General features: G+C 38.0%; 2 protein-coding genes across 2 annotated transcripts; both read right to left on the bottom strand.

The window, feature by feature from the left end:
- Positions 1–2019: 2019 nt before the first annotated feature.
- On the bottom strand, positions 2020–3346 carry LOC131256497 (integrin-linked protein kinase 1-like). The gene is made up of 3 exons (XM_058257372.1): positions 3229–3346; positions 2864–2943; positions 2020–2484 (listed from the first exon to the last, which is right to left on the bottom strand). The coding sequence occupies exons 1-3, from the start codon at positions 3295–3297 to the stop codon at positions 2385–2387; spliced, it is 249 nt and encodes an 82-aa protein (XP_058113355.1). The 5' UTR covers positions 3298–3346; the 3' UTR covers positions 2020–2384.
- Positions 3347–17393: 14047 nt separating this feature from the next.
- LOC131255211 (receptor-like protein 7) lies at positions 17394–20933 on the bottom strand. The gene is made up of 2 exons (XM_058255905.1): positions 20916–20933; positions 17394–20159 (listed from the first exon to the last, which is right to left on the bottom strand). Exons 1-2 carry the CDS (start codon positions 20931–20933, stop codon positions 17394–17396), a joined length of 2784 nt encoding a protein of 927 aa, XP_058111888.1.
- Between the last annotated feature and the right edge of the window lie 4655 nt (positions 20934–25588).

Below are 25588 nucleotides of genomic sequence, written 5' to 3'. Positions count from 1 at the left end.
AATTTAGTCACAATTCAGTCGAGACTTGTTCAAGATTCAGTCCACATGACTAGTCAAAACTCAAAAAACTTTAAAAAGAAAACTTGATGAAACTCGACAAAACTTGAATCTGCTCGCAATGTCTCAAAAACAAGAAAACCCAAATAGGAAATAGAGATTAAAACATTACAAAGAACAAAAACCTCACTTAGAACCATAGATTTTCTATCAACTGTTTCATGTTTTATTTCTTCATCATCCAAACATCTCTTCCACTCCATGAAAAATTCTACTATCACCCAAATAAAGAACACTGAGTGAACTGCTATACTGATAACTAGTAGTATCATATCCATGAAAGCTTATGAGCATGCAAGAACCCAGTTTAAAGCAAGAGAGATGTTTTCAAAACAGCACAAAAAATCAAATGACTGCAAAAACCCAAGTCCCTAACATTAAGGAAAATGCTGTGAGCCTGTGATAATATCTGAATAAAACTTGTGGAAAAATAAGAACCCAATTCAAGTAAGAAAGAAATTCTGAATCAACTGTAGAAAAATCAGAAGATAAGAGAAACCCATGTCAGAAATATTAAGAAAACTTCTGTATATATAACCTTTACTCACATCTCCATCAAAGCTTATGTAAAAGCAAGATAAATTCAATCCAAATAAGACAGAAAAGACTCAGAAACTATAGGAGAAAAAAAATTAAAAGATTAAAGTGTAAATGTGTGTGGCTTGAAATAAGCAAAACCAAAACAACCCAGGCTCAGTCCATTTACACCCAAGTGGCAACTTTGAGGAAATGAAACAGAACAGTCGTACTTTCAAATTTTAGTAGACCTAAAACCATAGGGTAGAGCAGTGGAGGTAGAGGTGGAGAAGTAAGGCAACGTGAAGTAGTAAAGTAGCTCACGATTCAAAGTTCTTCACATGATATGCCAACTTGGTCCGGACTAAATCAAGGGGATAAGTGAAAAGAACTGCTGTTCCTCCAGCAACTGACAGTCAAATACACGAATCTTCACCTGTTTTTAGGCCTGGTTATGTTTGTGGTGGCTCCCACCCGATGAATGGCCCAGATCTCAGTCACATATGCCACATTGGCATGTGTTTTGCACAACCACCACTTGAAAAAAAAAAAAATGGCTTGAAAACCAATATAAAGAGGAACTTACACTACGTTGTGATCCTGATGTTGATTGTGGCCATGATGTTGGCAATGTCCTTTTTGATGTTGAAGAAGCTGATGATCAGATTGGTGAAGAGTGACCGGATCGGAAGTGCAATAAACACGGAAAAAATAGTCAGTTCCATTGTAAGATCACCCCAATTTGGTCTTTCTAAGGCCAGACGATGGTTGTTAAAATGATCGGCTTGACGATCCAATCTTGTTCCATTTGGCTGAGAGGATTATCATTGCTGCAACCAAATAATGCAAATTAATCGTGGAAACTGAGCATAAATAGCACATGGAATTAGAATCACATTTGAACCGACATGTTAACGTTCTTCTTTTATTTCCCAAAGCAAGAAGATTTTGTGCAATATAAATTATTCATTGCAGTGTATATGGATTTTAACTTGAAACTAGCAAGCTCTGAAAGCAGGGTAAAAGCTGTTCAAGGGAAAATAAAAGATTAGACAATGGCAAAAAGACACTGTTACCTTTTTCTGGTGATGATGATAAATTTTAGAAACACATTGCATAAGAGAAAATAGATACTTGTCTGAACAAGTAAGTTCATCCACATGATATTTGTAACAAGAGGTTTCCTGAGAAAACAGATAACAAACTGTTATTCATCAAAATTATAAAGAGCAAAGGCTGGGAATGATTAAAAACACAATCAATATCCTCATCCTAATATCATATAGGCTCAGAATCCTGCAAAATGCAACACATAGAAGGAAAATTTGTCAATCTACTTCCATGAAACAACAATTTTCATCTAGCGTAGAAAAGTGAATAAGATAACAATGATAAACAACTACAGTAGAAAAGTAAATAAGATAACAATGATAAGCAAAATGATCAATGCAAGTCATAGTATAGAAACTAACAAAAAGAAAACCAAATTGAGGAATGGTGCAAAGTTCATGGGCCAAAAAGATCACCAAAAATGAATTTTGCATGGACCAAAAAGTTAGAGAAAGAAAAAATAAATAAAATAAAAAATGAGAAAGAGCAAAACAAGCTTACCATCTCTAAAGAGTTACATTCCAACAGAAAAGCACAAGGATAGAAGCAGAATTGCCAAATCAGGTAACCATACTTGACCTGACCAATTCCAACCATAGGGTCAGCCCAAGCCCAATCCAGCTTAAAGAGGACCTAACTGCAATTTTATATTCATGAAGAAGTAGCACACATTAGCAGTTAAAATTAGCTCACACTCCAAATCACCATTCATTGTGTTTCAGACCGCCAAACAATGATTGTTGATTTGTCGGGAAGTTGTCCCGTGCGGTCCCACTTTGCAATGTGGTGAAAACAAGCTGGCTGATACCAGAATGTGATGAGACATGTTCAGAGTCAGTTCAAAGAACACAAGAGCTACAGATATTCTTATAGAATTCTCTAAATACAAACTATCTACTACATAGCTTGTAATGATACACATATCTGATAAATTACAACTTTTAGCTGTTCAGAAATCCAGATTGTCCAAATTGCTGACCCAATTGTGGATGAAGCTATACATCACTGTCAGATCTTGTGGGTTTGGTGGTATCATAGGTCCCCACAAAAGAAAAGAAAACTAAGGGAAAAGCGATATAGCTTTTGATTACTTGCTGTCACCAACAAAGTCAGTGAAAACCATGTCATCTTCAATTAAAAAACAATCAGTTGGTAGCCAAATATCAAGTTATGAGCTTACCTAGCAATATCAAGAGCAAATCTCAGAGCTTTAGAAGGCTGTAAATGTCCTTTCTTTTGAAGGTAATTCGCCAAATCTCCCTGAAATCCACCCAAGTACAAGAATCCATATGGTTTAATGACGTACATAAATGTTACCTAGACAATGCAGTCTTCAAAATAATATTTTGAAGTGATGCCATATGTATTATCAACATCGATGTAAACAAGTAAAATGTATGGCGAAACTGCAATAGAATGGAATTATGGGACAACTCAAAGAAATAAAAAATTTTAGATCACAAATCAACAACCAAACTTTTATAGCAGACTGCAGCAACCAAGTGTGCTATTAGAAAATTTCCATATGAATGCAAAGATGCTTACTTTTGGATGGTACTCTGAAACAATCATCATGGGTATATTCTGAGTAGCAGCTCCCACAAACTGAACCATATTAGGATGCCAAACCTTTTCTAACAATGTCAGCTCATTTTTGAAAGCATCTGTTCCCAAAAAAAAAAAAGGACATGAGAGGGGGGTGGAACTAATCAGTGCAGCCAAGTGACTCTGTGCATTTGGTTTATCAACAAATTGATAACAGATCAGAAACAATTGAAAAATAACAGAAACACACTAATTCAGTTGCACACCATGTAGAACATGATTTGAGAAAGTGGAAACAACATAAAACATTTAAGTAATAATTTTTGAATGATAACTCAATGGTATTTCGCACCAAATTAGATTGATCAATCATGAAATTTCATGATGTTTCTTGTTGAAACCAGATACAGCATTAAGTACCAATTTTTGAATTGCAAACATCCAGTTTAATCTAGATGAAATAACAGAGAGAAATAATGTAATGAGGAAATAGCACTCAAATTGCCATTCTTGGAGACCCAACTTGAAAGTAACCTAACTACCATTTCAAGTCCATACCTTCATATCAACACAATGCCTACAAATAACTAGAAATCACAATTGTGTTCTTTAAACTTTCGTTGATGAATACTCCTGGTTGAATTCAATACTCCACACAGACACACCCTAAAAACCAAAATCGTAATTTCCTTTCTTGGCATTCACATCGACGGTTTCAGCTCCATATTGCAATCACATAAATTGTAAGTCAGACATCCGAACAAGCATAATTCTGCATTTTGAGTGCTACTTCCACCTTATGAATACTACGAAACATCATTAATTTTCCTTATTTGCTATCGACTAATATGAATGTTTGCAGTACATTTTGCATGTGCAAACAAATGTAGCCTCAAGGTTTCTATAACAAGAATGTGAATTGTGGAAGTTCTCCATAAGAAGAATGTGAAATGTGGAATAAAATGTATCATGATCCTCGACACTGGGACATGCATACAGTTTGTAGAAATGGGGGCACATGGTCCACTGATCCAGACCGTTGGTCTGTTGGGCTCCACTGTAGATAGACAAGAAAAACCTGGCCACCAATCTTGGCCTTAATTTTTTAGTTGAATGTGGACAGTTGATGCATTTCTCTTCCTACTCATCTACTTGCATGCCACCAAAATTCAAGGTTGGGAATATCCTATCAAGGAGATTTCACAGTCCATCAACAGTAGGGCCCAACAGACCAATGGTTTGGATCACCGAACCATGGGTCCCATTTGCACAGATACTTCTCATACAGTACCTATCTGAGATTACCTGATTTTTAGGCCACAAGACCTAAACAATGTAGTATTACTGGTGTGTGCCCTGGAAGCCAATTTGATGATCTTATTCAGTGAATTGATGATCTTGTGTCCTTTTAAGACTTTTTCTTAGTTCACAAGAAAACATGTGGGCCATCGAGCACATGTGTGGGATATTTGAGCTGCACATCTGGTGGACTCTACCATGCAGATGGCTGGCCCTAATATCAGGCCAGTCCACTCATCAGGCCTCACAAGTATGAATGTGAAACATATCTGTGTGCGCCACCTGATGAGTCGATTGGCCCAACTTTTGGAGTAAGTCATCTATTTAGTGAGGCCCACCTAATGCCCAGGTTGTGCATATGTCTACAGAGCTGTGTGTGGGCATAGCAAAGCACCCAAAATAGTTTGTTGTATTGCAGACATATGTACATCAATTAGAAACACACTAGCTCGTTCTTGGACTTGCATTTCTTGTTGAATAGAATTTATTCTCGATACGGTGAGTGAATTAGTAGCTCTGAACTCTTGCAGTCACTTCCAAATGCACTTTTAGGAAAAAAAAAAAAAACTTTCCTTCTTTATTGCTTACTAAGAAATAAAACTTGCAAATGTAAAGTATAGAAAATTAAAAAAAAAATTGAATCTGATGGTATCCAAACCACCATAAGGAATAAGTAAATTAATCAGAATGCTAGAGTGCCTATCCATAGCAGTACTTGATAGGTACCTAGCTATATGCTACTGTAGGCAAATATTCAAACAAAATCCATAGGAGCAGTGATGAAAATCTCCATTCTGTTTAGATTGTGAAAAAATAATCAGGTTTCAAGGAATATCTTGAAATTTTGCATTAAGCTTTATCATACCCATACCCACGAGCCACCATACATCTTTTAATATCATGTGCCATTATACATTACACACCGGGTTAAAAGCAATGACAATGTTGTGGGCCCCATCATGATGTATGCGTTTTATCCAAGCCGTCCATCTATTTTTTCATATCCCAGGTCATGAGCCTAAAATGAGTTGGATAAAATCTCAAGCAGACCACACCACAGGAAACAATGGTGATTGAACTCCCACCATTAAAAATTTCTTAGGGGCCACAAATGTTTTGGATCAAGCTGATACTTCTGTTTTCCCTGCATCCATGTCTGTTTGACCTAAACAACAAGTTAGATGGCAGATAAATATTACATGGGCCCTAAGAAAATTTTAACGCTGGGTGTTCAATCACCCCAATTTTCCCTTGCCAATAGCTCTCTGTATCATACCGGAAAAGATCTCCTACAAACGGTTGCATGGGGCATAACACAAATGAGATTGTTAGCATGCACATGCTCAGGCCCACAAGTACGAATTCAGTGAGAACAAATACCTGCGAAGCCCCCCAATCAACGGTGCTCCCCTGTTTTGGCCAATCAACACATGGGGCCCACACCATGATGCACGGTTCATGTTATCATACAAGCTTTAGCCGATTCTATTTAGATTGTGAAAAATTAAATAACAGTAAATTTGTTAGTGATTAGACAATACAAATCCCTAAAAAGAGATTCGACAATGCAAATCCCGAACTAGGGATTTGACAATACACATCCCTAATTAGGAATTTGTTATACAAATCCCTAAGTAGGGATTCGACAATGCATATCCCTAATCAAGTATTCTAAATTGCAGAAAGCAACAACGAGAAGGAAAAAAACCTTAAATCATACCTGAGAACCCGAGATTTACGACCAGCAGAAGGTCGAACTGCAGCAGAGGGCCGAGGAGATAGAGATATAGAGGACTAGGGTTTTGACAAAGAGAGAGAGAGAGAGAGAGAGAGAGAGAGAGAGAGAGAGAGAGAGAGAGAGAGGCAGAGAGGCAGGGAGGGAGAAGGAGAGGCAGGGAGAGAGAAAGAGAGAGTCGGCCGGGTGAGCGCAAATGATTTAGGGCATCCCTTTTTTTTCTTTTTATTGGGCCCAGTTACCTGCGGCCGGTAAAACTGGCCGCCGGTGAAGGGTAACCCCAACCGACACCTATGGGTCTTTTTCTTGTAGTGAGTGTCAGACACCTGGACAGCACACTATGGTGATTGACCTACTTCTAATAACAATGTAGTTTCCTACTAATTACAGAAGCTTGTGGGTATACCAAAGACAAAAGCGAATCTGCCTTCTGTACTGCAATCTCTGGGATGCATAAAGCAAACTGTAATGCCTGTTTTTGGAAACCAGAGAGGGCAAATTGTGGTTATTATAACGAGAAAAATATTAGAGTGCGGCAGTGTATACCTTTTTTAGTCTTTATAAAATTGAGGCATCTTATGCATGCCATTATATATTTCTCCCATTTTGATAAGATCTTCTCCATTGGATATAATTATCTCTATTCCAAGAAATAGAAGACAACACTAAAACCTTTTGGGAAAAACAAAATGAACTTTGTTTATTGAAGGTTAATCAGGGTACTAGTTTATTATGCTCTAGTTATTTCATGTTATGGAATATTAATACATGTAAGAACTAATTCCCTAATTTTTTTAATAACTGCAATTCAGTTACCAAGTAAAGTTTGCTTTCACTGCTAATATCCCCACTTTGTTACTCTTCACTGTTTTTCTCTTTGGTTATGCATCGCAGATATTTGGCATAAAACCCCCTCATGAAAAGCTTTTAATTACCTCATGCTCATCAGCGGTGAGGGATAGAAAACCTTTAGGAAATCCTTTATAAAAATAAAAAATACTTTCTTTTGGAGATTTTTGAAAGAATATAAAATCAAGGTATTGTAGGCCTACTAACATGATGAAGTTTTTCATCTCTTGGCGATGGGCATCCTTGGCTTCATATGTATTAAATCTCTTGTTTTAATTAGCTGACGGTAGCATTACACCTGAGGACTTTCTAATCTTGCAGTACTATGGACAAGGCCCGTCTAAGGCTTGCTTCAGCAAAAGCTGTCCAGTGCTGGTCAAAAGTACTGGGATAAAAAAATACCAATTGACGTCTTTTATTTGACTTTAAGATATCACATTCTAGAGCTTTTCTTTCATGCAAAAGTTTGTTAGAAATGTTTGTTTACTTGGCATTGTATTCCTGTTCTTAGTATGAAGATAAAATGTGTGTATTGTTCCATTGCCTTTTGTTGTCTAAAAGCAGATGATGTTTGCTTATCCAGAGATTGTGATATCTTTCCCACTAGTGGCAGCTGACTTCGTCTTGGCACATAGCTAGGGTGTCAACCCACAAGCTAGAAAGCTATTCCTTAGCAAAGTACACCAATATATATAGGAAAGGCTTCTGGATGCGAAGTATGCTTGTGGCTTCTTATTCAGCATAACTGGATCCCATCCACTCAAGTTTAAAGAGGTAAGTATTTGTTATAATTTATTCTATAGACCAATCACTTGGAAAAGTTTCTCTATTCTTCATTTCACTGAATGTTGTAACTTTTCATGCCTATATGAATGGGGTTGAAGTTTCTTATACTAGATAATGTCTTTGTTGTATCTTTGTCATATTGATTCCATTGGACAAAGATAACTTAATGGAAGTTACTCAAATGCATTACCAACTGAAGGCACGCCAACTTTCTATGCAACATGATGTGAAAGTATTCTCACATATTTGGTCCATACACTTGCACATCATCCTTCATAACCTAATGTTGATGAATGCAAAGAGGTTCAAGCATTTGAATGATCAATTTACTTGTATCCTTTCTCTTCTCTGTTTTATTCGTTTCTCTGTACAAATTACTGGTCTTTTAATTGCTATAAATGAGGATTCTACCATGGGATGGTGTCTTACTCACATCATCCTTCATATACCACCATGTTGTATATGTAAGATCAAATCTGTCCATCAGTTGTATTCCTCCTTTCTTTGCCCTGCACCCAAAAATCATTTAAACCCACAACTCAGATGTCCCACACCACAGGGAACAATGAAAATGGGACCCCAACCATAGGCTAGTGTTTGTGTGGTTAGCATGGAATGTATCTTGCATCAAATCTGTTCATCAGGTGGGACTCACTTGGATCAAAACTCAGGTGGGCCACAACACTCAAACTTAATGGCTTTAGGCGCAATTCACATTGTTCTATCCAGGTGATCTTTTTCATGTACACCTGATGGAGGGAATGGATTTCAAATAGACAACATTGCATTATGCCTAGAGAGCCTGAGTATTTTATGCAATGTGTGAAACAGGCATTGCAAATGATTTTGACCCTCATCTACGTATTTAGCTCCTCCTTTTTCTCCCATCCACATATCTCACCCAACACATTTCTATAATAGGATTATTCTCGAATGTGGTTTGTGGGGTCCAGTGTGGTGTAGGACCCATATCTAATCCGTCCATAAGGTGCACCCCTTCAACTTCACCCTACACCTAAAGATCATGAGTGTGGGAAAGCCCAACCATTGAAACATTTAAAGCAGAGCATGAGGCCCAACATAACTATTATACGCCATTCAATCCATTCGGAAGATACATTCTAGTTGGATGAATGGACACGACAAAAATAAGGCCATTCCAAAACAAAAGCGGGAACGTGAAATTACAAGTACGATGGTTGATCATGTTTTTGATAACTGAGCTCAACAGGTTTTGATATTTCATGTTTATTAAATTTTCATTTATTTATTTATTTATACATTACAAGTATGATGATTGATCATGTGTTGGTGGGACTTAGTTCATTCATTGAAGGCCAGCTGCAAGATTAGAAGTTTAAACTGTCCTCTCACTTTAACTAAAAGTTGGGTTTTTTTTTTTTTAAATGGGGATCATGGTTCATGGATCTAAACCGTTTGTCGGTTTGGACTGACATTGGATGGACCACTCCCAAAAGACATTTAGGTTGTAACATATTATAAACAAATTTGGAAATTTTTTTAGTTGGATGTGTGTTGTTGTTGTATTTTTCTTGGTTTAACCATTTTTTTTTTTGCAATACAAAACCCTTACAACAATAATTTGAAGTCCTGACATGTATCATTGAATCATTGGCCCACCTACAGCTCAAAAGCTAAGCATACATGAATATCCTCTTTCCAATACCATATAAATTGTGGCCAGTCAACAGGATAACATGAATGCACAAAAAGTCCATGCCATTCAAATTAGGTACTGTTGTGAATGAGGTGTAGCTTGGAAGAAATCACACAGATCATAAGATACTAACATTTTGATTTGGCCTACCAAATTCAGCTACTTGCCATTTTCTTTCTAATCCTACATTTCATTATAACTCGAGGAAATATTATGATTATCTGATAAGTGCAATTTTCAGGTTATACTCCTTCATAATGGTACAACATTTTAAATATTTAATGATGAGTTTCTTTTTCAAAAAAATAATAATAATAATAATAAATTAGATAATCGTAATTTTTATAATAAAATTTTAATTATAAAGTATAAATATTAATTTTAATAAATTTCCCTAAAAATTCTAAAATTATTTATTTTTAAAATCATGGAAGTGTTTCTAGCTATCATTGAATGTACCACGCGCATTGCATTATGAGTAGATGAGCATGATTTTTGGGGCAGGTCACATTTGCCATAGTTTAGCAACTCAAGAACTCGACTTAGCTCCACGCCTTGCCGGGAAGTAGTAGACCTGGTCTTTACCTGACTTGACTCGATATTTGTAGAAAGTTATGGTCTGTGTATATAATGATTTGGGCCTTGGGCCATTCTGTGCATGTGCATCATTACTGTAATTGAACTTCAACACATTTTAAGTTTCATCTTATTCATTCCAGCATCCATTTGATCTATTTGGTTTTCTTTTAAAATGAATGATTTACTTGGAAGTGATTAATAAAAAAAAAAAACTCACATCTTAACATATTATAACTTGCTGCATCTCATTGTTACTGTGTATTTTTTTGCATTACCCAAGTTCCTTCCATTGAAATCAGTTATCATCTACCTCTCTGCTCTGTAGCATAGTTCCTGGATCATGACAAGCAAAGTATTAGAGTGTGGCAACATATGCCGTCTTTAGCCTTTACAAAAATGAGCCATCTTATGCATCCTATATGTTTCTCCCATTTAGATAAGATCTCATCATTTAGATATATTTATCTCTGTTCCCTGAAGTAGAAGATAACTTTAAAACCTCTTGGGTATAACAAAATGAACTTTATTTATTGAAGATCAGTCAGGGTATGACTAGTTTATTATCCTTTAGTTATTTCATGTTATGAAATATTAATACATGTAACAACTAATTCTCTAAAATTGTTATGATTTTCTGCAATCCAGTTACCATATAAAGTTTGCTTTCACTGCTAATATCCTCACTTTTTTCCTCTTCTTCTCTCTGATTTTGCATTGCAGCTATTTGGCATTAAAACCTTCATGAAAAGCTTTTTACCATTTAAAGATGCTCATCTGCACCCATGGATAGAAAACACATTGGAAATCCTAAAGACCATACTTTCTTTTGGAGAGATTTCAAAGGATACAAAATCAAGGTATTGTGGGTCTACTATCATGAATAACAATTTCACCTCTTGGCGATTTCCATCCTTGCTTTCATTTTACATTTGTAATTTGCATATGAATTATCTCTTGTTTTAAGTAGCTGGAAGTAGAATTATACCAGAGGACTTTCTCATCTTGCAGTACTGTGGACAAGACCCATCAAAGGCTCGCTTCAGTAAAAGTTGTCATGTGATTGTCGAAGTACATGTATAAAAAATACCAATTGATGTCTTTTATTTGACTTTAAGATCATCAACATGAGCTTCTTTTTTTCATGCGGAAGTTTGTTGGAAATGATTGTTTACTTTGCATTGTATTCCCATTCTTAGTATTAAAATAAAATGTATTGATTGCTCCATTGCCTTTTGTCATCTAAAACCAGATGATGTTTGCTTATACAGAGATTTTAATATCTTTCTCACTAATTGCAACTGACTTTATCTTGGTGTGCAGGATGTTTACCCACAAGCTAGGAAGCTATTCCTCAGCAAAGTACTCCAATATATAAAGGAAAGGCTTCTGGATGCGAAGTATGCTTGTGGCTTCTTATTCAACATAATTGGATCCCATCCACTTGAGTTTAAAGCGGTTAGTATTTGTCATAATTTATTCTATAAACCAATCACTTCGCAAAGTTTCTCTATTCTGCATTTCACTGAATGTTATGCCTTTTCTAGCCTGTATGAATGGGGATGAAGTTTCTTATACTAGCTAATGTCTTTGTATCTTTGCCAAATTGATTCCACAGGATAAACATAACCTAATGGAATTTGTTCAAATGTGTCACCGACTGAAGGCATGCCAACTTTCTATGCAACATGATATGAACTCGTCCTCCACTCATCTAGAAAATATTCTCACATATTTTTTCCTTGCACTTGCACATCATCCTTAATGTCCTAATGTTGATGAATGCAAGGAGGTTCAAACGTTTGAATCAATTTACTGGTGTCCTTACTCTTCTTTGTTGCATTTGTTGCTCTGTACAATTTACTTATCTTTTAATTTCTCTAAATGAGGATTCTACATGGGATGGTGTCTTGATTGAATACAATCCAATATCCAGTTACATTTAAATCTCTGTGTTTATAATTCTCTGTTCTGTGTATGCAACTTGGGAAAATTGCGCAGACATAGGTGTTGGGTGTCACATATTGATAGAAGTGTTTGAGCCCAATTTTCAATCATCATTGTATATGCCAAAATACAAATGCCACAAAGGATTTCAGTATTTTACAGAAGTTGCTGAACAAGAAATGGATTCTAGTGTTAAGTGAGCATCTGTGTGTTGGAATGCTTTCTGCATCCGTAATGCTTCTTGTCTCTTCTAGAAAAGCTTTCTACCTATAAAAAATAAATGAACTTAAAATTACAGATTTGCAGATATAGTTGTGCTTTTGATATAAAAGACATTGTATTGGTTCAATATTATATTCTCGAATATACTTAATAGTAATGCTTATACACGTCAATAGGTGATAGATTATACATGAGGGGGCTTCGTAACTTGTTGTTGTTGTTATCATTATTATTTTATTTGCCATCGTCTGTTATATTATTCTGGTTTGACTTCTGTTTTCTAGGATTTGGAAGGTTATCTTAAAAGACTGCATGGTGTAAGATCATGTTCATTAGCTTTAATTGGCTTTGTCATAGAAACATTAACAGTTATATACAAGCTACTTACATTTGATACAATAAGTTCTTACAAGTATATATGCAGTTTGGGCATGCTGCCTTGTGTCCCGATCTGTGTAAATCAAATATAACTTGCATATACATAAATAGGTCGTAAATTATATGCAAGGGTGCTGCATCAATTATTATTATAATTGTACATAATGGCTTGTAAATAATTTCAAGGGTGCTTTTGTCTGTCATATTATTGATGTAGTCTTTGCAGATTTGGATGCTTTAAATATCTTTAAGAAATGCATATTATGTATAAGTTTCATATCACTAGCTTTAATTGGTTTTATTCATAAAACATTAGCTATTAAATACAAGCTACTTACATTTGGTATTGTGAATACTTACCATTATATGCATCTTAATCATTTGGTCAGAGTAGACTTCCCTTACTCTGCCTGAGGTAGGATTATGAATCTTACCCTTCTCGAAGATGCCAATTGACTGGTATGTGCTTGATCTGGATTGCTCATCTGCTGGGACCCATGGCCTTCATGCATGTGTCATGGCCCAATGACTAGATCAGGGTGCTCATCTGGTAGGCCAACGGATTAAATAATTGACACGGAAGATCATTATCCAGCGTATGTGTAGCACACCTAATGGCCAGGTGAGCCATTTTATCTGTTCACACCAGTTACAAGGTGGGGCCCAAATGATGAACGAACTGATCTTGTACAGGTGGCAAATTGGCATGTGTTGGGGATTAGGAATAAAAAATCCTATCTCAAAAGTAGCCGTAAGAGTCAGGGTACTTGGTTTTGAGAATACAATTTCCATTATACATCTTGTACATTGTTGTTGCTACAGTTCAGACAAGGAGGAAAAAAGTTGGACACCTGGTGCCTAAAAGCCAAATAAGAATCCTCCTAAGAAGTACGAAAATCATATATTGTGGGGTTTTTTACCCTTTCTTTAAAATCAAGAATTTTTCTTGCTTAGTGAATTCTGAAATTTGTGACATGCTTTCACCTTATAGATTCAGGAGGAAAACGACTAGAAATAAAAATGTAAAAGTAACCATAGTGGAATATAAAAAAGCAACATTTGTGTTGATGCTAGCAATTATGCTGAAAGAAGAGCTACCCCTGACTTATCAGATTCTCACCCCAACACCAGTCCCGAAGTTGATGAAGTTAATTCAGGTAAAGCTACTGCCACTTTCGAAATCAATGGTGTTTTCTAGTTCTCCTAGAGAAATGAAAAATGCCCACAAGATGATAGTTTCATCCATTGGCTTATTGTTATCTGTAGTGGGAGCCAAATTCAATACATGCACTGCTGCCCTTTACATGCCCTTTAAATCCTCATATATGTAATATATATATATATATATATATATATATATATATATATATATATATATATATATATGTAATATATATATATATATATATATATAAGTTGCTAATAAACTACAGTAACACAAATGTGATATGGGCCATGTACATGTAATTTCCTCGGTTAATGTATGTAGTATGCCTATGTAACCGTGTTTCATGTAGAATAGCTTAACCACCCATCTTGGATAGGTTGTAACTAAAAAATTACATTCATCCAACAATCCTAACCATATGATTTATGCCTTCAAGTGGACCGTTGAACAGAATCAGCTTATGTGTGACTTCGGACTATTCAATTGGTAAATGTTGCTTTCCCTTGGATTTTTTTTATTTTTTTACTGTCTTTGTCTGCAGTAAGTCCAATGATCCAGTTGTTAACATCGTTTAATCAGTTTGGGTTTCAGTCATGGTGCATCCAAGAAGCAGTAAAGTAATTGGATGGCCAGGATCAGGTGCATTGGCTAGATTAGTAAATATTGAATTTCCATATGTAGTTCATTCATTATCAGTTGCATTTTGCTTATACTCCTGGAGGATTGGTTGGAAATAAGCTCAATTGTATTTTAATTCTGTCATGGACACCTTTATTTGAAATGTCTGACAACTGGGGGCTTTCTAAAGTGAGTTTGGTGTGAAAGGATTGTCACCACCTTTGAGTGTCACAATACAACTTCAGCCTAAAATTTGTTAGGACCTATCCTTAATATTAATGATGAATTATGCAGCATCCTAAGTACCCCCCAAAAAAAAAACTGTCTATGCTCCCATGTGGGTTCATTATTTGGTGATCCCCAGCCTTCGATATTAAGCTTCTACTATAAATGAGCAGTGCACTAGAAACTTCTTAGTTTTGGATGGTCCAAACCCTACAATTGGTAAGCATGATATCTATGAAACTTGGGAGGCTTCTGGGCGATGGTGCGTCCATTATGGGTCCCACATCATCATCAGAACGTGGTGGGATATAACAATACCTCATGATGGGACTCACAGAACTTAGTGACTTCAACACACCAATCAGGTCGGTGGTGTGTGGCTTCCGGTCCTTGCCTGAGTGGTAGACTCCGAGGAGTTTCAACATGAGGTCATGGGTTCGAAACCCTAGGTGGTGAAATCCCACTACGGCGTGCGTGGGTATGTGGCAGGTGCATGTGTTATAAAAATAAAAATAAAAAATAAAAAAAAGGTCGGTGGTGTGTGGTACACCAGCCAATCCACTTCCATTTTAGCTAGGACATGTGGCTCACCTAATGAGTGGGCCGGCCCGACTTGTGTGCCAGGAGGTGAGCACGCCAAGATTGACTTAATAAATGGGTAAAAATATGTCACACATATGATACTTTTGCACGTGTACGGCAAAGGACCCTTGGAAGGAGAGAGTGGATTAAGTGTAAGCAATTTGGTATTTAGGACTAAATGCTAGAACTTGACTTGCAAGTGGTGGTGGAATACGCTAAAGAATTGAATAGGGCAATGCCTTGGACCTATTGGTACGTAATTAGCAAGGTTATATTTGAATTAGAAGCTATGAATTCATCCTTTTGTCACAAAACCAAAGCAAACAATCTAGTTGCAGGTAGTATAGGTCTACTGTCATCCAGCATCAGCCTCTTGCTTTTCCTCTGCTTGGGCAGTCTCTATGCCCTATCTAGGTGGGTGGGCCTCATTCATGCTACTGGGTGTGGGTGATAGATTCTAATCTGCGGTCTAGCAATTTGTTGTGCTTATGATATGCTGTGTTTCCTGCATTGCTCTACCCTTACTGCCTCCAGTGGAGAGTCATTGGGGCATTGGTCTCGAGAGTTGTATGCTACCTTAAGTGGCAAAAGAAAAAAAAAAAAATCTATGCGTTGGGTTGTTAGGTGACTTGTGCAAGATTCAGTTTTAAGCTTTTATGCAGCTTTATGATTTAAGTGTGGGTTCCAGAAGCATATGTCAGGCCAATCATCTATATGGTGGGATTCATTACTGGTAGTGCCGGTTGCAGACAGGTAATGCTGGTTATATATATCCAGAGGCAGTAGTCTTCACTTTCTGTTGATCCCTGCTTTCTTTGGATTCCTTTGGATTAGCTCCATCATGGTAGAGGTCCCGAGGGGCGAGGGGCCTGTTATGTCTCTGTTTGGATGCAAGCAAAGCTTTAGGACTTCTTTTTATATTTATTTATTGCCAAACCATGGATGGGATGGTTAGGATTTTCTGATAAAATTGATTCTTTAGAACCCTAAGCAATAGATGATGGGCCTAACAGATGGATGGCTCACTGCTGAATAGGCCTACTTTCCCATAAATTGTGTTGACTGTCCACTAAATAATTATTGTTCAGATGGTGCGAATCATCTTATTGGTGGGATTTTTACATGGTGGCCTAATAAATGTGTTCTGGACCTAATGCACAGCCCATATTGCTTGGTTAGACTGGCCAAGTGTCCTTTGCAAGTAGAAAACTGCATGTTATGGTGCCTTGAGAGCAGATGATGATTTAAACACTTCTTTTTGACATCACAAACGTCCAACTGAAAAGTCACCACATAGTAACAAGTGATTACTCTTACACCCCACGTACATAGATGTGGGAAGGTGAAAGAACTCTGTGTGTGATGATCGATAAATGCAAAATATAAAAATATACATAAAACACCACTCTTTGTCTGAATGTTTGCTTAGCCCACATTTGTCTAGACCATTGGGGGAAAAAAAAAGAAAAAAAAAAAGACCACTGGCTAGGTAGGCTACATTGGTTAGATCATCCAGCTCATAGATTAAGTTATCTTGTTGCTGAGGTGGGCCAAAATTTGAAAACAAAGAGATAGATGAGACATATTTTTTTTAATTTGTATTTGTATTTGTTTGCAGAAAGGTGGGAGCACACCACCTGTAATTTTATTGATTTGAAAATGGTTATGTACAGCATTTAGGTAGGTGCAAATACAAGAAACAACTGCCACACGTATTATATAAACCAAGAAAAATATACAAAATTACAAAAACAAGAAAACAACTAAAGCTTTTATTTTATTTTATTTTTGTAGACATGAACTATACAAACATATTTACCCTAGCTCCAATCATCTCACCGTCGTTGCTATTTAGGAAACACCATGGAAGGAAAAATTAAGGAAAGCATTCCATCAATAAATATATAGAATTCTTTCCTTCCCTTCCTCCAAAGTGCTAGGGTCCATAAAAGAATCCCTAAACTTGCTCCGTATCCAACTCCAAATCCTATACACATTAATTCCCAATCATATTTCTTTTCAGACTGCAATGTTGACAAAGCGGACGCTGGTGCACTCTCTGCATCTTCGCATTTGTTTGATAGTGGAGGTCCACACAATCCCTAGTTCTCTTTGAATGATTCACTGTTAAATGTAAGAAACTGCCGGCTTTGTGGTATTTTTCCCATGAGGAAATTCTGTGAGAGATTCAACACTGCAAGGAATGTTAGATCTGTTAGCTGCCAAGGGATCTCTCCAGCCAATTTATTATGTGAGAGATCTAATGACTCTAGATCCCTTAAATTCTGAAGTGATGTTGGAATTCCGCCGGTTAAATCATTGTTGGACATATTGAGCACAAGGAGGGACTTTAGATCCCCAATTGATTTAGGGATATCTCCATGAAATTTGTTCTCCGAGAGATCCACTACAGTAAAGGCCGTAAGGATCTTTACTAGTTCGATTTGTAGCCCTTTGATGACTAGAGACACTTTGTTTTGATAGTAAATGGAACTTCCGTTTACCATTTTGCTAAGGACCAAAGTTTGGGATTTGTCCTCATCCATCATTGTGAACATATTTGATGGCAAATTACCCTCAAAGCTATTGAAAGAGAGGTCGAAATTTTGTAAGAGAGGGAAAGGGTGATTTGTTAGAGGATGCCCAATGTTGCCATGAAATTGGTTGGATCTCAAGACGAGAACATGCAACTGTGACAAAGCTTCCAACCAAAAAGGGAAGGTGTCATGTATTTGATTGTTTGCAAGGTTTAATACCTCCAACATTTTGCAATTGGCCAAAGACCTTGGCACTTGGCCCTCTAATTGATTCCCACTGAGATCAAGCGTTTGTATGTTACATCCCTCTCTAAATGTCTGAAGTAATGTGCCATTGAAAGCATTTCCTTGAAGATTCAACACACTAAGGCTATCACCAATCTCACCCAAACATGGTGGAATCCGACCAATGAATTGATTGTGAGATAAATCGAGGACTGCTAGGGATGTTGCATTGCAAACTGATCGAGGGATTTCACCACCGAGGCTATTGTTTGAAACTGAAAAGAATAAGATGGAGGGTGGTGGGATAGGAAGTGAGTCTTCTAGCTTGTTGGAGCTAATGTCCAGAATGCTCAAGTCACTCAACGAAAGATGGGGAGATGGTTCTATTCCCCGTAGAACATTGTGAGAAAGATTTAAATAGTTTAAAGACCCATTGCCAATCTCCCATATCCATTTGGGTATTTCACCACTAATTTTATTGTTGGAAAGATCCAATTGCCACAACTGCTCTTGATTTCTCAAGAAATTTGGAAATGTGCTGATGTTGCAAGAACGTAACAACAAAAATTGAAACTGGGGGATGGAAACAAACGAGGAATTACCACTGCCATATTGGACTGACAAGTTGTTATCTGAAAGATCCAGAGAGTAAAGATTTTTGAGGTTTTGAAATAAGCCTAGCTCCACAACACCACTGAAATTATTGGAAGAAATGTCTAGGTCTTCAAGCTTGATAAGTTGAAAGATATATCTGGGTATCATCCCCTGCAATTTATTGGATGAAAGATAGAGGAACTCCAGCTGTGAAGAAGAGGCATTGTGAAACTCGCCAAGTTGACCACTAAGTTGGTTACCTGTGAGACCCAACCTCTGTAATGATGGGAGTGAAAGCAATGATGATGGAATGGTCCCATTAAGCAAATTATTCGCTAAGCTGATCACTTTGAGATTCAGAAGCTCATTTCCATATGAAGAAGGAATTGGGCCGCTCAATTTATTGGATGAAAGATACAGATATTGCAGTTTGGTAAGGTTCAAAAGTGAGGATGGTAATGATCCTGACAAGTTGCAATTGCTGAAGTCTAATTGAGTCAAGAATTTGAGATTATTGAGAGAATCTGGTAACTTTCCTGAAAATCCAGTGTATGAAAGGAACAATTGCTGTAGAGTATTGTTTTGAGGAAACTCTGGCAAATTGATAGCTACAAGTGGATTACCTGATATGTCGATGATTCGTAGGTTTGGCAGCTGGAAAACACTGTCAGGGAATTTTCCATGCAATCCACACTCTGTAAGGAGCAGGGACGTCAAGGAGGATAAGTTCCCTATGAAATTGGGGACTGCAGACGAGAGATTGTTTCCACTGAGGTCGAGTTCAGATAGGAAATGGAGCCGTGAAAGGGAAGAATAGATGGAGCTTGAAAGATCACATTCTTGTAAGATCAACTTGCGGAGACTCCCTGGGAAGCTGGGCACTGCTGAGGAGAGATTGTTTCCGCTGAGGTCGAGTTCAGATAAGAAATGAAGCTGTGAAAGGGACGAATAGATGGAAGCTGAAAGAAGACAATCTCGTAAGCTCAACTTGCGGAGAGTAGGGAGTGGCAAATCTAATGTCTGGCCCTGCTGCAGTAAGATGTGTACCCAGTCTAGATAGAGTTCACTCAGATTGGACAGGTTTTGGACGAGCGCTCCAATGCTTGGGTTTTCGAGTTTCAGGTAGTGAAATCCAGAACCATTGTAATATTGATTGTAAGAAAGATCGAGAGAAACCAAAGTGGTCAAGCGGGAGGTTTCCAGTGGGATTTGGCCATAAAAGGATAAGTGAGAGAGGTTGAGATGGGTCAAATTGGTGAGCTGGTCAAACCCAGATGGGAATGGAGAGGGATCAAACTCATTGTAAGCGAGGTTGAGCCTCCGCAGGCTCCGAAGACGAAAGAGGCTTTCAAAATCAATCCGACCAGAGATATAGAACTCACTGAGGTCGAGGCTGATCACGTGACCAGTTTGTCCATCGCACGTGATGCGTTCCCAAGTGCAGCAATCGGTATTGTTTGAATTCCAAGAGGGGAGAGTAGAGAGGGTGGAGGCAGTGAAGTTAAAACCATGCTTGAGGTGTAGGATAGCAGAGAAGTGATGATGGTTGCATTGTTGGGTAGTGAGAAACAGAAGAGATGATAAAAAGAAAGGAATGAGAAATGATGGGTTTTTAGAAGAAGAGAGGAGAGCCATTAGGTAATAGAGGTTGGGATGTGTAGGAATAGAAAGCGTGAGGTTTATTTATAAACAGAAAGTGAAGAGGTTTTAATAGTGTTAAGACTCGTTCGTGTGAAATACGAGAGCCGCTCATAGGAGTAGTCATCAAAGAAAGAAAAAGAGTCTTGGGTATTTACATGGAAACGGATTGGCCACTCCCCCTGCCACCGGCCCGGTGGCTGTGGTCGGTGTTCTGTCGGCCCCACCGTGATGTATGTGTTTCATCCATTTTTACAGATCATTTCAGTGCTCGATCCCAAAAATGAGAGGGATATAAATCTCAGGTGGACCACACCATAGGAAAACAATAATGATTGGATATCCACCGTTAAAATCCTCTTAAAGCCCACTGTACTGTTTATTTGACATCCAATGTGTTGAGTAGGTCATACAGACCCAGATGAAGGGAAAAAAAACAAAGATCAGCCGATCCAAAACTTTTATGGCCCCTAAAAAGTTTTTAATGGTCGACACTCATTCAACACAGTTTCCTGTAATGTGGTCCACTTGAGATTGAGATATAAATCATTTTTGGCCTTATACCATAAAATGATCTAAAAACATAAATGGACAGCATGGATGGAACAAATACATCATGGCAGAGCCTACGGAGCAACCACCAGCCATTGGCGGGTGACAGGGGATAGCCAATCCGTTTCCTATTTACATACACAGCGTATTGGCTGCTGTACACACCACCGACCTGGGTGTATGTTGACCTAACCAAGTTACGTGTGTCCCATGAGGTATGTATTATATCCAAACCGTTCCTCCAGTTGGCGAGCTCGTCGTAAGGCTTGAGAGGCAAAATAAGAGAGATCGATCCACGGATTAAGGGACCACACTGCATTGCAGAAGTTTTTGATCATTATGATATTTGTTTTTCCTCTTCGTCCATGTCCATGCGACCTTATTAACAGATTAGATTAAAAATAAATGTTAGGGTGGGCCTTAGAAATGTTTTAACGGTGAGAATCATTATTCCATTGCTATTTGTGATGTGATCCACCTGCACTTTGGATATGACTTATTTTGGGGCTCATTCATTAAAATGATCCCGCCAAATAGGTAAACTCCATGGATATAATAAATACATCATTGTGAGGCCCGTGTAACTTTGATAACCGTTAATACAACTCTGGAGCTCCGTGAGCATCAGCGGGACATGAAACCAAAAATGAGGTGATCCAAAACTTTAGTGGGCCGCATTGGAGGAAGAAGTAGGGATTCAGTGACCACCGTTTGATACGAATCAAACATTCATATGGCCAAAAAGTTTCATATTAGGCAAAATTTTTGGTGTTTTCACCTCATCACAGTGGTAATGACCTTATAAACTGTTTGGATGGCATATAAACATCAAAGTAGATTTGGATTGCATTGTTGATACTGGTTAGTCGTCGATGTTACCGTAAGTGGACCATACCATAGGAAACAAACAATGCTGATTGAATGCCCACCATACCTTGCGGTAGGTTAAAACATTTCCGGATTAGGTGCGCCCCAGTCTCACCCAACGGAGTGTGGTCCTGACTGTGGAGCCCACGTTGATGCATGTATTGTATATCCAAGCCGTCCATCCATATTTCTGCTCCATTCGAGGCCATTAACAAAAAAAAAAACACAAGCACGTCCAAATCTCAAGTGGACCACGGTGCTGATTGAATTCCCATCATTAAAAATTTCTTAGGGCCCACTGTAATACCCACTATGAGTTTATTTGCCATCAAACCTGTTGATAAGGACACAATGACCTGGATTTAGGGAAAAACAAATATCAGCTTCAAAAACTCTTGTAGCCCACAATTTTTTTTTTTACCGGTGGATGTTCAACAACTACTGTTCCTCCTCTATGGTCTACCTGAGATTTGGATCTGCTTCATTTTTTGGCTCATGCTCGAAAATGATACAGAGAAACTGATGGAAGATGTTTATATACAATACATACATAGAATAGCACCAATGTATTACAACGGAAAAGAGAGACAGGAGCGGATTGCCTACGTACCAGAGTGGCTACTGGTCGCTGCTATACAGGGCTATCATGATGTACCTGTTTAATCCACACTGTCCATGCATTTTACTAAGATAATTTTAGGGCATAAGCCCAAATATGAAGGAGTTTCACTTCAGGTGCACCATTCTAGAGGAAACAGTGGGGGGCACTCAATTAACTGGATGACAAATGAACAGTTTGGATGACAAATGAACATGATTCTGAGCATTATGGTGGGCCTTAAGGAGTTTGTAATGGTGGGCATTCAATTAGCATCGTTTCTTATGGTATGGTCCACCTGAGATTTGGATCCTCTTAATTTCTGGGTTCATGGCCTAGAAGAAGCTGAAAAATGGATGGATGGGCTGGATATACAATAAATAGATCAAGATGGTCCCACGGTCATCCTAGCTATGCAATCTGCTTTTGAAGAAAATTGTTGATTTTTTTTTTTTCTTCTTTATTAACTGGTGGATATTTTAGTCATTTTAGAAAAAAATCATAAGGAAAATGGGAGAAAACAAACAGAAGGTACCCTTCACAATAACTTCATTAATGAAGTACTTTAATGACAATTTAATTTATAAAGGTATGAGGATGTAAATGGCATGTTAATAAAGTACTATTTTGTAAAATTCCTTTGATAGAAATTAAGTAAGCTGCATGGTAGAAACGGTGAGGATTGAACATCAACGGTTGAAATGTTTGTGGGGCCATAGAAGTTTTAGATCAGACTAACACTATTGTGTTTTCAGTTCCTCCCAGTAAAAGTGACCTTATGAAAAGTATAGATGACATATAAACACCTTAGAACAAGGAAGGTTTCAATGGGAGGCATTTTCATACCCACTTTTTTCCTGCTGTGTGGCCCAATTGAGTTTTGGATCTACTTCATTTTTTGGCTCAGGTTATAACAGAGTCTGGAAAAATTGATGGACAGGGGGGATTTCTTACAAACATCACAGCTGGTCCACCTAGCTTCTGAGCACGGGAACTTCCCGCCCACTTTTTCCCGTTATTGCTGCCACTTAAAGTTTTGGATTTGCTACATTTTTGGGATCATTCCCTAACAAAGTCTGGAAAAATGGATGGATGGGGTGGATTTCTCACAAATATCACAGTTTGGCCCCACTCTGCTTCTGATCAATACAGGAACTTCCAACCACAGGTTGTCCAAGCAATCCACGTACTAGATTCAGATATTCAGACGGTTGTGATCCTTTTTGACGTAGGGGAGGACATGAGGTCGAGCACCGTCTTCCTCAAGAGGATAACTATTCCGAATCCACGGAACTTCTCTGGACTCCTCACAGAGACCTCTCGAATACACGAGGAAAGAAAGCAGAAAATAGAAATAAATTCTAATAAATTCGAAATTGATTGATGAATAATTAAAAACGAGTTCACAACCCTTTAAATAAGGGTACCAAGCAATAGGAAAGAAATCAGAATCAAACTACAACTCAAACTCCTAGAATCCGCGACTTACTATAAATAGTAAACTTACTATTTATAGACGGCCATGATGTCTACTAGTGCGCAAGGTTTTTGGCCAAAAATAGTAAGTGTCCTATTTAGCTTCACCAAACCGTTCTCCTAATTATTCTAAGCTCTTTTCACGTTGGGCGCAACTCCTAAAGCCCAACGGATGAAGAGTTATAATCAAACTAAAACTTACTATTTATAGTAAAAACGAAATTAAAACAGGGAAACGGCGGTCGATCAAGGGGTTTTTGCAATTCCGGGCTACGCAACCCGGCGTAGTGGGTTGGTTGGCTAAAGTAGCTCGTTCGACCCCAAAATCATATATTTTACGTCAGATAACTCATTCCGGATTGCGAGATACGCCCGATCTAAGGTCCGATGGTCCGGATCACTTCTGTAGTCGACCGGGCCTTTGCTGATCCATCTTGGCCATGAAACTGTCCGCGACCCACTCTACATCACTTTTAGGCAAAATAGATGGATAAGTTGGATTTCTCACAAATACCACATTGGCCTCACCCAGCTTCTGAGCATTGGAACTTCCTGTGACAGGTTGTCCTAGGCAATCCACATCTCACATTCAGATATTCAGATGGACCTGATCCTTTCAGGCAAGGCATGCATCAACACTATCATGATTGTCTGGTAATTGGCTTTGATCAGCCTAACAAAGATGGCAGCTACTCATCAGGTGGTCACTACTTTATCTTTGTCCCCTCTCACAAATCAGGGCCAGACATGTATCAAGATGTGAATGATTGATAAAGTGATTTATAGTCACCACATTCTGTACACATATGTGGGTCTGGCTCTTTGAATCAAGGCATTTTCAACATGAGGATTGCCTAGTGAGTGGCTCCGATCTCACACATGTAACTTTTTCTGTGCGTATATTGAGTGCCAAAAGAAAGGTGCACTGAACAAATGGACGCATGCATGCAAGCACAAATATGATCTTTTGTCATACATCTGATTCATGCACCGTGTCCCACCTCATAAGTTGACTGACCGGATCTTTTTTTCTTTTCTTTTTTTTTTTTTTTTTCCAGCCAAGGCATCTATGCAGTGAGGCTACAGTGAGTAAATTCCATGTTATGATCACGTGGAGGCATGTACCGTGCACAATAGAGTGAGGCCCACTTCACCTTGTATACATGATATAATGTGGAAGTTGGGCTTAGACCTTTTAGATGGATGGGATGAAATTTGCCCTATTTCCAAACACTGATAATCAACTGACTACATGAACGGGCATCATTGGCCGTGATCATTCAAAGGAGGTGGCATCAAGTGTCCCACTTTCCATCTCTAGTCCATTTTTCTTGAAATGGAACACTTCCACATGCAACACGGCACGTATACATGCATGACTTTGACAGTCGCCATTAGATGTCAGGGCCAACATGCTTTAATTTCCAACTGCTCTTGGAATTCCTAACACAAGAATCTCACCGGGTCAAGCCAGCCATGACCATCAGCGGGTCAAGCATCGTGGCACCATTTATTTATGCGAAAGAATCCGTGCACTATTTTTTTATTTTTAACTATTGACTGCCCTCATTTCTCCATTTCTTACTGAGTTTATAAATTATAGTTAGCAAACAGTACAAGCTACAAAATAGGATGACAAAGTGTCACACGATTACCTGATCTGGTGTGGCAATGAATTATAAGATGGGTGGGAAATTAATCCGGATGATTTACAGTTAACTGACAGTTTTGAAAGATACACATCATAGTGTTCCTACACACAAACCAAATGGTTTGCATCCCATTTCCCATTGTTTCCTTTGATGTACTA

Source organism: Magnolia sinica, chromosome 9 (genome assembly GCF_029962835.1).
Source record: "Magnolia sinica isolate HGM2019 chromosome 9, MsV1, whole genome shotgun sequence".
In the NCBI taxonomy this organism is placed as follows: Eukaryota; Viridiplantae; Streptophyta; class Magnoliopsida; order Magnoliales; family Magnoliaceae; genus Magnolia; species Magnolia sinica.
Note: the sequence above shows the minus strand (reverse complement) of the source record. Positions and strands in the feature narration are given on the sequence as shown.